Source organism: Mustela putorius, unplaced genomic scaffold (assembly GCF_011764305.1).
Source record: "Mustela putorius furo isolate JIRA1106 unplaced genomic scaffold, ASM1176430v1.1 tig00000487_pilon_pilon_pilon, whole genome shotgun sequence".
NCBI lineage: Eukaryota > Metazoa > Chordata > Mammalia > Carnivora > Mustelidae > Mustela > Mustela putorius.
In genome coordinates this window covers 5353501-5366864 of record NW_025421399.1, presented here as the reverse complement: position 1 = coordinate 5366864, position 13364 = coordinate 5353501, and the positions used below count along the sequence as shown (strand labels likewise).

The 13364-nt window shown below is 40.6% G+C and overlaps 1 protein-coding gene across 10 annotated transcripts in view; it reads right to left on the bottom strand.

The window, feature by feature from the left end:
- The window catches only part of TLK2 (tousled like kinase 2), a 113088-nt gene that overhangs the window by 44800 nt on the left and 54924 nt on the right, over window positions 1–13364 (bottom strand). For all 10 annotated transcript variants that reach the window (XM_004749232.3, XM_045080871.1, XM_013054548.2 and 7 more), the window contains one exon: window positions 11991–12158. In XM_004749232.3, the coding sequence (XP_004749289.2) occupies window positions 11991–12158 (168 nt within the window). The remainder of the gene's footprint in view (window positions 1–11990; window positions 12159–13364) is intronic.

Here is a 13364-nt window from a genome sequence, read left to right as displayed (position 1 = left end):
TACTAGTTAATAAGGGTCATCATTATGAACCTCAAGTGTTATACTGAACTACAGGAGCATCATCTCCTTCAGTAATCATTAGATTGCTATTATAATCCTCTCCTTTTAAAGTGTATTTCTAAATAAATATGACTTTTAGAACTGTAATTATAATAAAAGCCAATAAGCACATGACTGGGACACCTGGGGTTAAGCAGCCAACTCTTGATTTCAGCTCACATCAGTGTCTCAAGGTCCAGACACTGAGCCCCACCTCATCCTCTCCCCATCCCCTTAAAAAAAATAAAAATAGGGCGCCTGGGTGGCTCAGTGGATTAGGCTGCTGCCTTTGGCTCAGGTCATGATCTCAGGGTCCTGGGATCGAGTCCCGCATCGGGCTCTCTGCTCAGCAGGGAGCCTGCTTCCTCCTCTCTCTCTCTCTGCCTGCCTCTCCGACTACTTGTGATTTCTCTCTGTCAAATAAATAAATAAAATCTTTAAAAAAAAATAAAAATAAAAATAAAAAAATTTTTAAAAATCACGTGACTGACTAAAAGGCTCTTCTACAACTTGTAGGTTTTGGTACACAAGCTTTGCTAAAATGCCTTTTTACAAGTGCTCATTTCTAAGTTTTCTTCCAGCAAACGGGGTGCTAGAATGTAATTCACTGGGGTGTTTCCAATTGAAAGCTTTCTGTAAAAACACGTACAAATAGCCCAATGATAAATAAAAATGAAAATAATGCCTTCAAACGGTAAAAGAACTACAGTAATATAAGGGCCTACTATTGTGACAAGTCCACAGGAGACAAAATGCTCTAATTCTGATCACTCATTCAGTATTAACTGTGTGCCTCTGTGCCTGCTCCTGGTTAAACTCTAGAAATGCAAAACTGGAAAACAAAGACAACTTCCAATCTGCCAAATCGGAACAGAAGTTGCTGGCCTTGCTAAACAGGCCACTTGTTGCTGTAAATTTAGCCCAATCCCTACCTCGCAAAACATTCTCCCCAGATGTCTGTATTCTTTACTCCTATTATGTAACTACAATGGCTTCAAATTCATGATGGTAAATTGGATCTCCCAAAGAACTACTGATGGGCAAAGATTTTTTTTTTTTTTTTTTTTTAAATACAGAGGGAGAAAGGGATGGGGGAATTTGGAGGGACATATAGAGAATCTTAGGCAGGCCCCAAGCCCAGCATAAAGCCCGATGTGGTGCTGGATCTCACAACCCCGAGGATCATGACCTGACTGAAACCAAGAGCGAGATGCTTAATCGACTGGGCCACTTAGACGCCCCTGATATGCAAAGATATTTTAAAGATGAAATCATAATAGCTCTAAGAAACAAGAGAGAGTCATGGATCAGAAATATTTAAACATTTTAAATATTAAGAAACATTCGGAAGTTACTGGGTTCAAACTGACAGAAAAAGTGAAATAAAGAAATTCATAGCTCAAAACATCACCAGTGAAACAGGCTGGGTTTTTTCAAGGGTGCTCTGAAAAGCTTTACACTGAGACATTTGCAAAAACCAGGAGTACCCATGTGACAATTACCGCAAAATTTAAAATGTATAAGGTCCACTAAAGGTCCCCTTTGATGCCCTCCTTGCATAGTGAAAGGCCTGGATACTACCACTTCTGACTCCAGGACAAAGCACAAAAACAGATGTCTTAAACAAGACTGGAAAAAAAAAAAAAGTAAATATTTAAAAATGAAAAATAAGTGGGTCCAGGAGAGGGATGACTCCTGTTGTGAATATTGTGGCTTGAGGGGAAAAGCAAAGAAAGTACAGTACCCCTGCCTTCTACAAATGAATTAATGGAGAAAGAAATGGAATGTACTTCAAAGAGTAAGAGTTTACCCATTCCTTATCTTGATGCTTGTACAGGAGCTGGTCTTTCTGCCCAGTTTACCAGACACTCAGAGCTCACAGTCAGCCCGCCCACCATTTGGGAAGCAGCACAATCCTACTTGCACAGGAAAATCCATGCCAACGACCTCTATTAACCACCCTAATTCATTCAACTAAAGCCAAACACACATTTTCAAGAAACTGACAGCACAAAAGGGAAAATCCAACATGAAAAGACAAAGATCCAAGAGAAAATAGGTCATTAAAAAAAAATTTCTTAAATAAAAAGTACGTTCAAAGAGGGCCAAGGGATGCTACAGCTATAAAAATGAAAAAATGGCAAAGAACATGAAAAATAAACTTAACAAAATAAGATTATCAAAAATTGAAAACTGAACAGATTAGCCAAATAATAAAATGAACTAGCTAAAAACAGAATCAGTCATCTGGAAGACAATGTCAAGAAAATCTCCCAGAAGATGAAACAAAAAGTCAAACAAAACAGGAAAGAAAAGTTAAGAAACATGAACACAGAGGCTCCAAAACAGTCTATCAGACTTTCCAGAGGAAAAGAACAAAGAGAAAGAAGTAATCAAGGAATAAAATAAAAGGAATTAAATAAAAGTTTCTCTGAGATAAAAGGCACATTTTAAGAGTCAAAAAGCCTACTATAGGACAAGCAGCATTAATGGAGAAAAAAATAGTGGACAGACTTCAAGAACAAAAAGATAACCATATGATCATCTCAACAGATACAGAAAATGCATCCAGCACTCTTCCATTTTTTAAATTTAATTCCATTAACATACAGTATATTATTAGTTTCAGAGGCAGAGTTCAGTGATTTATCAGTCTTATGGGCTCAGGACACCATGTGCCCTCTTTAAGGTCCATCTCCCAGTTACCCCATTGCCCTTACCCGCCCTTCCCCTCCAGCCACCCTCACTTTGATTCCTATGATTAGACTTTCTTATGGTTCGTCTTCCTCTGTGATTTCATTTTTTTATTTTTGTTTTTTCATCTTGTTTTATTTTCCCCCTCCCTTCCCCTGTGCTTCCCGGTTTTGTTTCTTAAATTCCACATGAGTGAAATCATGTAATTGTCTTTCTCTGACTTATTCTGCTCAGCGTAACACCCTCTAGTTCCAACCATGTCCTTGCAAATGGCAAGATTTCTCTTTTGATGGCTGAGTAATATTCCATTGTTTGTATGTACATACACACTTACAACCCCACATCTACACACACACACACGTACGTCACATCTTTATCCATTCATCTATTGATGGACATCTGGGCTCTTTCCATAGTTTGGCTACTGTGGACATTGCTGCTATAAACATTGGGGTACAGGTGCCCCTTCAGATCACTACATTTGTGTCTTTGGGGTAAATCCCTAGTAGTACAACTGCTGGGTTGTAGGGCAGCTCTATTTTCAACTCTTTGAGGAACCTCCCCATACTGTTTTCCAGAGTGACTGCACCAGCTTGCATTCCCACCAACAGTGTAGGAGGGTTCCCCTTTCTCTGCATCCTTGCCAACATCTGTCATTTCCTGACTTGTTAATTTTAGCTGTTCTGACTGGTGTGAGGTGGTATCCCATTGTGGTTTTGATTTGTATTTCCCCGATCCAGCACTCTTTCATGATAAAGACACTCAATAAACTCAGAATAGAAGGGAACCTTTTCAACCACAAAAAAGGCATCTCTGAAAAAAACTTACAGCTAACATAACAGTGTCAAAGATCACATGCTTTCCTCCTATGATCAAGAACAAGACAAGACAGGATGTCCACTTGAACCACTTCTATTCAACATTGTATTAGAGGGCAATTAATCAAGAAAATAAAAGTCATTTAGATTGTAAAAGAAGTAAAACTATACTCGCAAATGACATGATACTGTATACAGAAAATCCTATATAAAAATTATTAAAACTGGGACGCCTGGGTGGCTCAGTGGGTTAAAGCCTCTGCCTTTGGCTCAGGTCATGATCCCAGGGTCCTGTGATTGAGTCCAGCATCAGGCTCTCTGCTTAGCAGGGAGCCTGCTTCCTCCTCACTCTCTGTCTGCCTCTCTGCCTACTTGTGATCTCTGTCAAATAAATAAATAAAAATCTTTAAAAAGGATTATTAAAACTAAAACACAAACTCAGCAAGAATGCAGGATGTAACATCAATACATAGGAGCACATGGGTGGCTAAGGTGGCTAAACACCTGTCTTCGGCTCAGGCCATGATCCCAGGATCCTGGGATGGAGTCCCCCATCGGGCTCCCTGCTCAACCGGAAGCCTGCTTTCCCTCTCCCACTCCTCCTGCTTGTGTTCCTTCTCTAGTGGTCACTCTATCCAACGAATAAACAAAATTTTTTTAAAAAGGCCAATACAGGGCGCCTGGGTGGCTCAGTGGGTTAAAGCCTCTTACTTCGGCTCTGGTCATGATCCCAGGGTCCTGGGATCGAGCCCCGCATCGGGCTCTCTGCTGAGCAGGGAACCTGCTTCCTCCTCTCTGACTGCCTCTCTGCCTACTTGTAATCTCTTTCTGTCAAATAAATAAATAAAAATTTTTAAAAGGCCAATACATAAAAATTAACTGTATTCTCCAGCAATGGGCAATCTGAAAATAAAATTAAGAAAATTCCATTTGCAAGAGTATCAAAAGAATAAATACTCAGAAATAATTTTAACAAAAGGGCAAGATCTATACACTGAAAAGTACAAACATTATTAAAAGAAAATAAAGGAACCTAAAGAAGTAGACAGTTATCTCATGTCCATGGAATGAAAGACTTAAGAGGGCAATACTCCCCAAATTGATCAAGAGATTGAGCATAACTGCTTTAAGTCCTAGGTGATTTGTTTGTAGAAAGTGGAAAGCTGATCCTAAAATTCTTTTTTTTTTCTTAAACTTTTTTTTTTTTTTTAAATCTGACAGAGAGATCACAAGTAGGCAGAGAGGCAGGCGCAGAGAGAAGGGAAAGCAGGCTCCCCACTGGACTGAGAGACCTATGTGGGGCTCGATCCCAGGATCCTGAGATCATGACCTGAGCCAAAGGCAGAGGCTTAACCCACTGAGTCCAGGTGCCCGGATTCTAAAATTCTTATGGAAATCAAGGTATCCCACAGCCAAAACAATCCTGAAGAAAAAAGTTGAAGGAATCACACTTCGTGATTTCAAAACTTTACTACAAAGCTACGATAATTAACACTGTGATAATGAAGTAAGCATAGGCTTATAGATTGAGAGTAGAACTGAGAAAGAATAAACCTGACATTAAAAAAAAAGAAGAAGAAGAAGAAGATCCAGAAGACCCTGACAACTGGAACTGTCTCAATGGCTCAAAACTAATCAACAACAAGGATGGTTTTTTGGTGAATCCGATGCTTTGACTAATAATAAAACCACCATAATATTATAAATGCACTTTACATGTTTCCAAGTTCTAGAATAATTTATAAAACAGAAAATTAGTTAGAATATATACTTAAAATAAAAAAACCCAGTATCACACACGTGTAACATGACAATAACTAAAAAAACCTGAAAGATGAGAAAGCAGCTGGGTGATATCTGAGTATGTTAAACTCATCTCCTATAATGGGGAGCAGAGAGATCTTGTTTAAAGTTAATTAAGTAAGAGGTATATCATTTGAAGTTGAAGTTAAAATGGTAAATCAGTAGAAAATCTGAAACTGTGGACAGTGGTTACATCTCTGATGGGTGCAAAGGAAAAGCCTTTCACGCTTCTCATCGATTGACTTTTTGTGGGCCATGTTTGTGTACTATTTTTATCATTCAGAAAATTAACTTGTAATTTAAAAAAATCAAACTTCCTGTATGTTAATTATACATCAGTAAGAAAAAGACATAGAATTTCCTATATATTAAAAGAGACAGAAATGGGGCCCTAGGGTGGCTCAGTTGGTTAGGGGCATGGAGCCTGCTCAAGATTCTTGATATTCTGCCATGTGCTATTTTTATTTACAAATACCTACTGAGACATCTTTCACTGTTAGCATATACAGCTGACCCTGGAGTAACAGGGGTTTGAACTGCACGGGCCCACTGATATGTGGAATTTTTTGTAAGTACAGGGCTGTATATGTATTTTCTCCTACGATTTTCTTCTTTCTTTCTTTTTTTTTTTTCTTTTAAAGATTTTACTTATTTGAGAGAGACAGAGTAGGATTGTGGGAGGGGCAGAGTGAGAGAGTGAGAGAGATGAGGAGGAGCAGATTCCCGGCTAAGTGAAGAGCCTGAAGATGAGCTCACTCCCAAGACCCCGGGATCATGACCTGAGCTGAAGTCAGACACTTAACTGACTGAGCCACCCAGGCAACCCTCTCCAATTTCTTTTTTTTTTTTTTTTAAAGATTTTATTTTTATTTATTTGAGAGAGAGAGATCACAAGTTGGGGGAAGGGGTAGAGGGAGAGGGAGAGGGAGAAGCAGACTCCCTGATGAGCAGGGATCGTGATAGTGGACTCAATCCTAGAACCCTGGGATCATGACCTGAGCCAAAGGAAGACGCTTAACCGGCTCAGCAACCCAAGTGACCTCCCCTATGACTTTCTTTTTTCTTTTTTAAAGATTTTATTTATTTATCTGACAGACAGAGATCACAAGTAGGCAGAGAGGCAGGCAGGCAGAGAGAGAGAGAGAAGCAGGCTCCCTGCTGAGCAGAGAGCCTGATGCAGGGCTCGATCCCAGGACCCTGAGATCATGACCTGAGCTGAAGGCAGAGGCTTTAACCCACTGAGCCACCCAGGCGCCCCTCCCCTATGATTTTCTTAGTAACATTTTTTTCTCTAGCTTACCTTAAGAATACCATATACAAAACAAATAACATACAAATTAAGTGCTAACCAGCTGTTTATGTTATCAGTAAGGTTTCTGGTCAACAGCGGGCTATTAGCAGTTGTTTTAGGGAGTCAAAAATTATAACGCATGATTTTTGACTGCATGGGGGGGTGTTGGTGCCCCAACCCCTATGCCGTTCAAGGGTCAGCTATATATACCTAGAGGCACCTGGGTAACTCAGTTGGTTAAGCACCTGCCTCTACTTAGGTCATGGTCTCCAGGTTCTGGGACTGAGCCCTGTATCAGGCTTCCTACTCAGTGGGGAGTCTGCTTCTCCATCAATCTCTTACCCTCCCACCCTCCCCACCCCCACCTTGTGGGAACACACTCTCTCTTAAATAAATAGAATCTTAAAAAAAACAAAAACTATATAGATCTGGGGTGCCTGGGTGGCTCAGTGGGTTAAAGCCTCTGCCTTTGGCTCAAGTCATGATCCTAGGGTCCTGGGATCAAGCCCGCATCAGGCTCTCTGCTCAGTGAGGAACTTGCTTCCTCCTCTCTCCTCTCTCTTTGCCTGCCTCCCTGCCTACTTGTGATCTCTGTCAAATAAATAAATAAATAAACAATCCTTAAAAAAAAAAAAAACAACTATATAGATCTCATGTCTTCTGTCAACCGTGTAGCATTCCACTAGACCTATATGAAGGATGCCTTTATCAATTCATGCAACAGAACTGCCTCCAGTGTCTGTCAGAATAGATCCTGTTCTGGCACTGGAGATACAAAAGTGAACAAAGCCAAGTCCTTGATCTGATGGAGTTTCCATTTCAGCAGGAGGAGGAGAGGAGTCAGACGAAAAAGTAAATTATAGCAGGTCAGCTGGAGAGAAGACTAAGGAGAAAAGGTAGGACACAGAACCTAGACACTATGCAGGGTGGGCAGGGAGGAGTTGCTCTTTCCTACAGTGTAGTTAGGGTACGCCTCTCTAACAGGATAAACTGAAGCAGAGACTAGAGACCTGAGGGCATAGGGCATGGTTACTTACTATGTGGGAGAAGAATGTTAAGGCACAGACAACACCAAGTGCAAAGGCCCTGGGGTGAGAACATGCCAGGTAGCATCTGAGGAGGCAAGTCAGCCAGTGTAGATGGAATCCAGCAGGGAAGGGAGAGGGCGGTAAGAGACGGCACAGCAAGGAGAACAGCCCACGCGAGGCTTTAATGTGCCATTTTCAGCACTTTTGAGCAGGCATGACTGCATCACTCTCATCTGCTGAGAACAGATTAAAAGGAAACTAAGGTTGGAGAAAAGAATCCAGCTGGGAGGCTAGTACCATAATTTCAGTGGGAGAACACGGTTTAGTTCAAGTAGTAGAGAAGGGGGTAGAAGCGGTAGGATTCTGAACATATTCTTAACAGTAAGATTTGCTGATGGATTTGTAATTGGGATAAAAAATAAAGAGAAGAGACAAGAATGACTCCACAGTTTTTAAACAGCTAGAAGGAGAGTTGACAGTCACCGAGATGTGGTAGGATATGGAAGAAATGGGTTTGGAGCTGGGAGACAAAATGAAGAACTCAGTTTTGGACATATTAGATTTGATATGCTTATTAGACATAAAGAAGGGCAGCTGGGTGGGTCATCAGTTAAGCGGCTGCCTTCAGCTCAGGTCATGATCACAGGGCCCTGGGATCCAGCCCCATGTTGGGCTCTCTGTCCAGTGGGGAGCCCACCTCTCTCTTTCCCTCTCCCTTGGACTGCTGAGGCCCTTGCTTTTGCGCCCGCTCTCTCTGCCACATGAATAACTAAAATCTTAGGGGGAAAAAAAAGACACGAAGAGGAGACGAATGGCAACTGACTACATAGGTTTGGAATTCAGGGCAGGGCTCTGGGCTGGAGATACAAACTTGGAGATGTTCTGCATAGGGGTGATAACTAAAGCGAAGGAACTAAGTGAGATTACACAGAGAATAAAGGCAGATGAAAGTCGGAAGGCTGAGCCCTGGGGCCCTCCACTATTTAGTGGTCTGGGAAATGAGGAAGAACCAAAAGAATGGAAGCCAAGAGAAAGGCACCGTGCTTGGAGAAGGGAGTCATCAACTGTGGCTTTTGAATCACACGGGACAGTTAAGTTCTGAGAATGATCTCCCGGGTTAGCGGAGGTCACAGACACCCTTGGTCCAAGCTTCTCTGAAACACTGGTAAAGGGAAAATGCTTCCAATTTTTGCAATTATAAACAATACAATAAACATCTTTGTAAACTTTTATGGGAATGCAGTTTCTGGGCCTCAGGATACGTAAATTTAACACTCAGGTACATTACCAACTTGTCTGAAGTGACTGCCAACTCAGAGTCAGTGTAAAACTTCCATGTATGGCTAAACTATACCCTACAGTGAGAACTGTCAAACTTATCCACACCTGACACTCTGACAGGTCAAAAGAATTACCTTGTTATATTTTGCATTTCTTCATGGTTGAAGTTAAGCATTTTTCATGTTATTAGTCATCTGTCTTTTTCCCCTCTGTGAAACCGTCCGCTCATAGCTTTTGCCTATTTATTTGGAAACTGCTTATCTTTATTGATTCAAAGCATTTCTTATACATTAATGTTAACTCTCTTGCCTTCTTCTTTCTCTGTATTACTAAGCTTATATTCTGGTTGGAACTACAGAGAAGCAGAGAGATTCGGAACGGTACCAAATCATTTAGGTCTTTACTTTTCATACACTTCCCTGTTTCTTCTTTAGACACCATCATTTTCTTACTCTTTTCTGCCATCTCTCTTCTCCACGAGAACAATCTGGGTGGAGCATCTGCACCTCCTCCGACAGTCTGAGTGTACTAGCTGGTAGGACAGAGCAGGTGGTTATCTGTGCGCACCCATCCCGAGCCTGCATGCCCGTCCGTACCTTTTATGGAAGGCTCGCTCACATCAGAGGACTGAGTTTTGCTGATCAATATGTGCACTTTTTTTTTTTTTTTTTGCTATTTATTTATTGGAGAGAGAGGAAGAGAGAGAACAAAAGTGGTGGGAAAGGGCAGAAGCAGAACCAGACTCCTCGCTGGGCAGGGAACCCCACGTGAGGTTTAATCCCAGGATCCCAAGATCATGACCTGAGCCGAAGGCAGACACTTAACTGACTGAGCCACCCAGGCGCCCCTTCTGTGTACTTAACTATATGCCTGTCACACAGTGGGCATTCAGTACGTATTTGTGCAGTGAACAAAGGGAACTCCCCTCCAGAGCAAGTTAGATCTAAAAGGGAGATTTAATAGTGAATAGTAAACACACAATGTAATTTATATATAACACACACACAGACAGGCGTATTCTCTAGAACAATACTACAGAGAACCATGACATTCTCATACAAACTACAGCATAATGCTGTCAGGCCCACGCATAGGATTATAATGGTCAGTTTTCCCATTTTATGTTGTTTCTTTTGCCAACCACAGATAAAATTATACCGCCTTCACACAAGAAGTCTCTCTGTTCTTTTGATAATTAAAAAATTCTGGGGACACCTGGGTGGCTCATTCGGTTAAACGTCTGCCTTTAGCTCAGGTCATGAACTCAGGGTCCTGGGATAAAGCTCCACATTGGGCTCCCTGCTCAGCAGAGAGCCTACTTCTCCCTCTGCCTGGCCATGCTCTGTTTCTTGCTCTCCCTCTATCTCTCAGACAGAAAAATAAAATCTTTAAAAAATAATAATAATAGGGGCGCCTGGGTGGCTCAGTGGGTTAGAGCCTCTGCCTTCGGCTCGGGTCATGATCCCCGGGTCCTGGGATGGAGCCCTGCATCGGGCTGTCTGCTCCGCGGGGAGCCTGCTTCCTCCTCTCTCTCTCTGCCTACTTCTGATCTCTGTCAAATAAATAAATAAAATCTTAAAAAATAATAATAATAATAATAAAGAAAATTAAATTAAAAATTCTTTAAGTTTAAAAGTTGTAGTATTTCTTTCTTGAGGAAAAGTAATAACTGTAAGAAAGTATTCCAAATAGTACATGATTCCCTCTCTAATTATTTTGTAATTTTTATTTCCTTTCCTTAAGGCATCCACCGTTCTCATGGCCTTTTTGAATATACAACTGTGTGTGGATTAATGACTCAGAATCCACAAAAGCAAATAAAGAGGAAATTTAGGTTATAAGAGGAGAAAATGAACCAGCAGAAGAGAAAGATGTTTGGATCAGTGCTGATGTCAGCTCTGAAAGAGGCCCCTAAAAATGGAAGAATAGGGCAATGAGGCTTTCTTTTGCTTTATACCATCCATGGTCAACACAGAAGCAAATAAATAAATAAATAAATAAAATTTACAGCTTTTGAGTCAAACTGCATTATAATTTGGTAAATACTGATGGGGTCAAATTTTCATAATACTGAAATTCTTGGTTCTTCAAGAAGAGAGAAAGGAGCAAGATGAAAGCAAACCAACGGGTAAGCAAATATTCCTGGAGAAAGTAACGGTGAAGAGGCGAGGAGAGGCAAGCAAAAGGGTCACCCAAATACCACAGAGGGGAAGGGACTGGCGAAAACGCTACAGAATGCCTGCTTCCGTGCTCAGATTTTACCGACCTTAAGACTGCTTCAAATAACTGATGCCTAGAGTTCGGAGATTTTTTTCCCCAAGACTTTATTTACTTATTTGAGAGAAAGCGAGAGACAGAGAGAGAGAGAGCATGAGAAGGAGAGGTCAGAGGAAGAAGCAGACTTCCCGCAGAGCTGGGAGCCCCTTGCAGGACTTGATCCCAGGACTCCAGGATCACGACCTGAGTCAAAGGCAGTCGCCCAACCAACTGAGCCACCAGGTGCCCCAGAGATTTTTTTTTTGTAATTAAACACATACTTTGGCTATAATGGAATTTGATAGGTACCTTTTTTACTTCCCTGTCAACCTAAAACCATATTTTCTTTCCCTTAATGTGCTCAGGCTTTTTTTCTTTCTTTCTTTCTTTTTTTAAGGCTTATTTGCTTCTTTAAAAAGAAAAAAAAAGACTGTTATTTATTTGTCTGAGAGAGTGGGAGCCCATAAGCAGGGGAGAAAGAGAGACAAGCAGACTCAGTGCTGAGTGCGAAGCCCAACATGGGGCTCGATCTCACCACCCTGAGATCATGACCTGAGCCAAAGCCGAGAGTCAGATGCCCAACTGACTGAGCCACCCAGGTACCCCCGAGGTGCTCAAACTTGAAGAAAGCAGTCTCTCCTAGTCCCTTGTACCAAGGGAGACTGAGTACAATCACACTACCTTTAGAAGTCACACAGTCAGAAAATAATTATTCAAACTTCACCGAAGAGCTCCAGGGCAACAAGGATCCAGGGCCATCAAGGCAGCCCCGGTACTCACTGAAACGAACGTGAAGCAGAGGCCAGCTCCCCTCTGTGCCAGCTGCTCCGTGTCAAGCCGAGGCTTTGCCAGCATCACTGACATCAGGGTGGGCAGAGCGGACTGCTCTTCCGACACTTCCTTCGCAGCACTGCCATCTAAGCCGTAGAGAGGCTGCTCTACTCGCCGCTGGAAAACATTAAAGAAAACACCCAAATTACATGAAAAAGAAAACCTGAAACTGCCAAAACAGACAATAAATAAAAACACAGTTATGGAAAACAAGAGTATTTTTGAAAAACACCTTTTCTGAAAACAAATGTGGAGAGCATAATGACAGCATCATTGGATTATAACCTACCTAACTCTGAATTAATATTTTACTCGAATTCTGCAAAATTGATTTTAATTTTTTTATATTTGTGTAATTGCATTTGCAGTTTACTTTGTAGAGTTCAACAAATCAACTTCAAAATAGCCTCAAACCTACAAAAGAAATGTTATTTCTATCCTGCAGGTAAATGAAGATTAAGACATTTGTCCCCTAACTTACAGGCTGCTTTTATTTCACTCTCAATTCTATCCTCACCATACTATACTTAGATGCAAAAAAAAAAAAAAGCAAAACAAGTTCCACTGAACACTAAAAGAATAATATAACACAATTATGTATGGTTTATTCCAGAAATGCAAAAATGGTTCATTATAAGCAAATCTACTGATATAATTCATTACATTAATGTTGGGGGAAGGGGAATCAAAATTCTTCCCTTTAGATGCCAAAAAAGATTTGCACACTACCGTGCAACTCTTAAAAAACAAAAACAAAAACAAGAACCACAGAAGTATCCATCTTTAATACAACAAGAGTATTTTTTCAGAAATCAACATAAATTAATGGTGCCATACCAGAGACACATTCAAAGTTAGGAAAACTAGGGGATTAATACCACAATCATCTCAACATTATTATAGAAGTGCTAGCCAATGTGACAAGGGGGGGGGGAATGAGGAATAAATACTGAAAAATATTAAAAATTGAAAAGTGTCATTTTTGGATGATATAACTATTCACAAAGGAAACTAAGAAAATCAAATGAAAATCAATAAATAAGAGTTTGGCAAGATGACTAAATATAAAACAAACATACAAAAATCAATAGCTACCCCATATACAAACAATTTCTTATTATCAGAGTACGTAATGGAAGAAAAAACAGGTTCAAATTATTTAAAACTCTATAAAAAAGAAATAAGTTTAGAAATAAATTTAAGAAATATGGTGGTTACATATAAAGGAAAACCATAGCTTCCCTGACAGACATAAAACATGACCTACACAGTGACACTATGCTCCTGCATTCAAATTTTACAGATGTCAAATTTTTCTAAAAA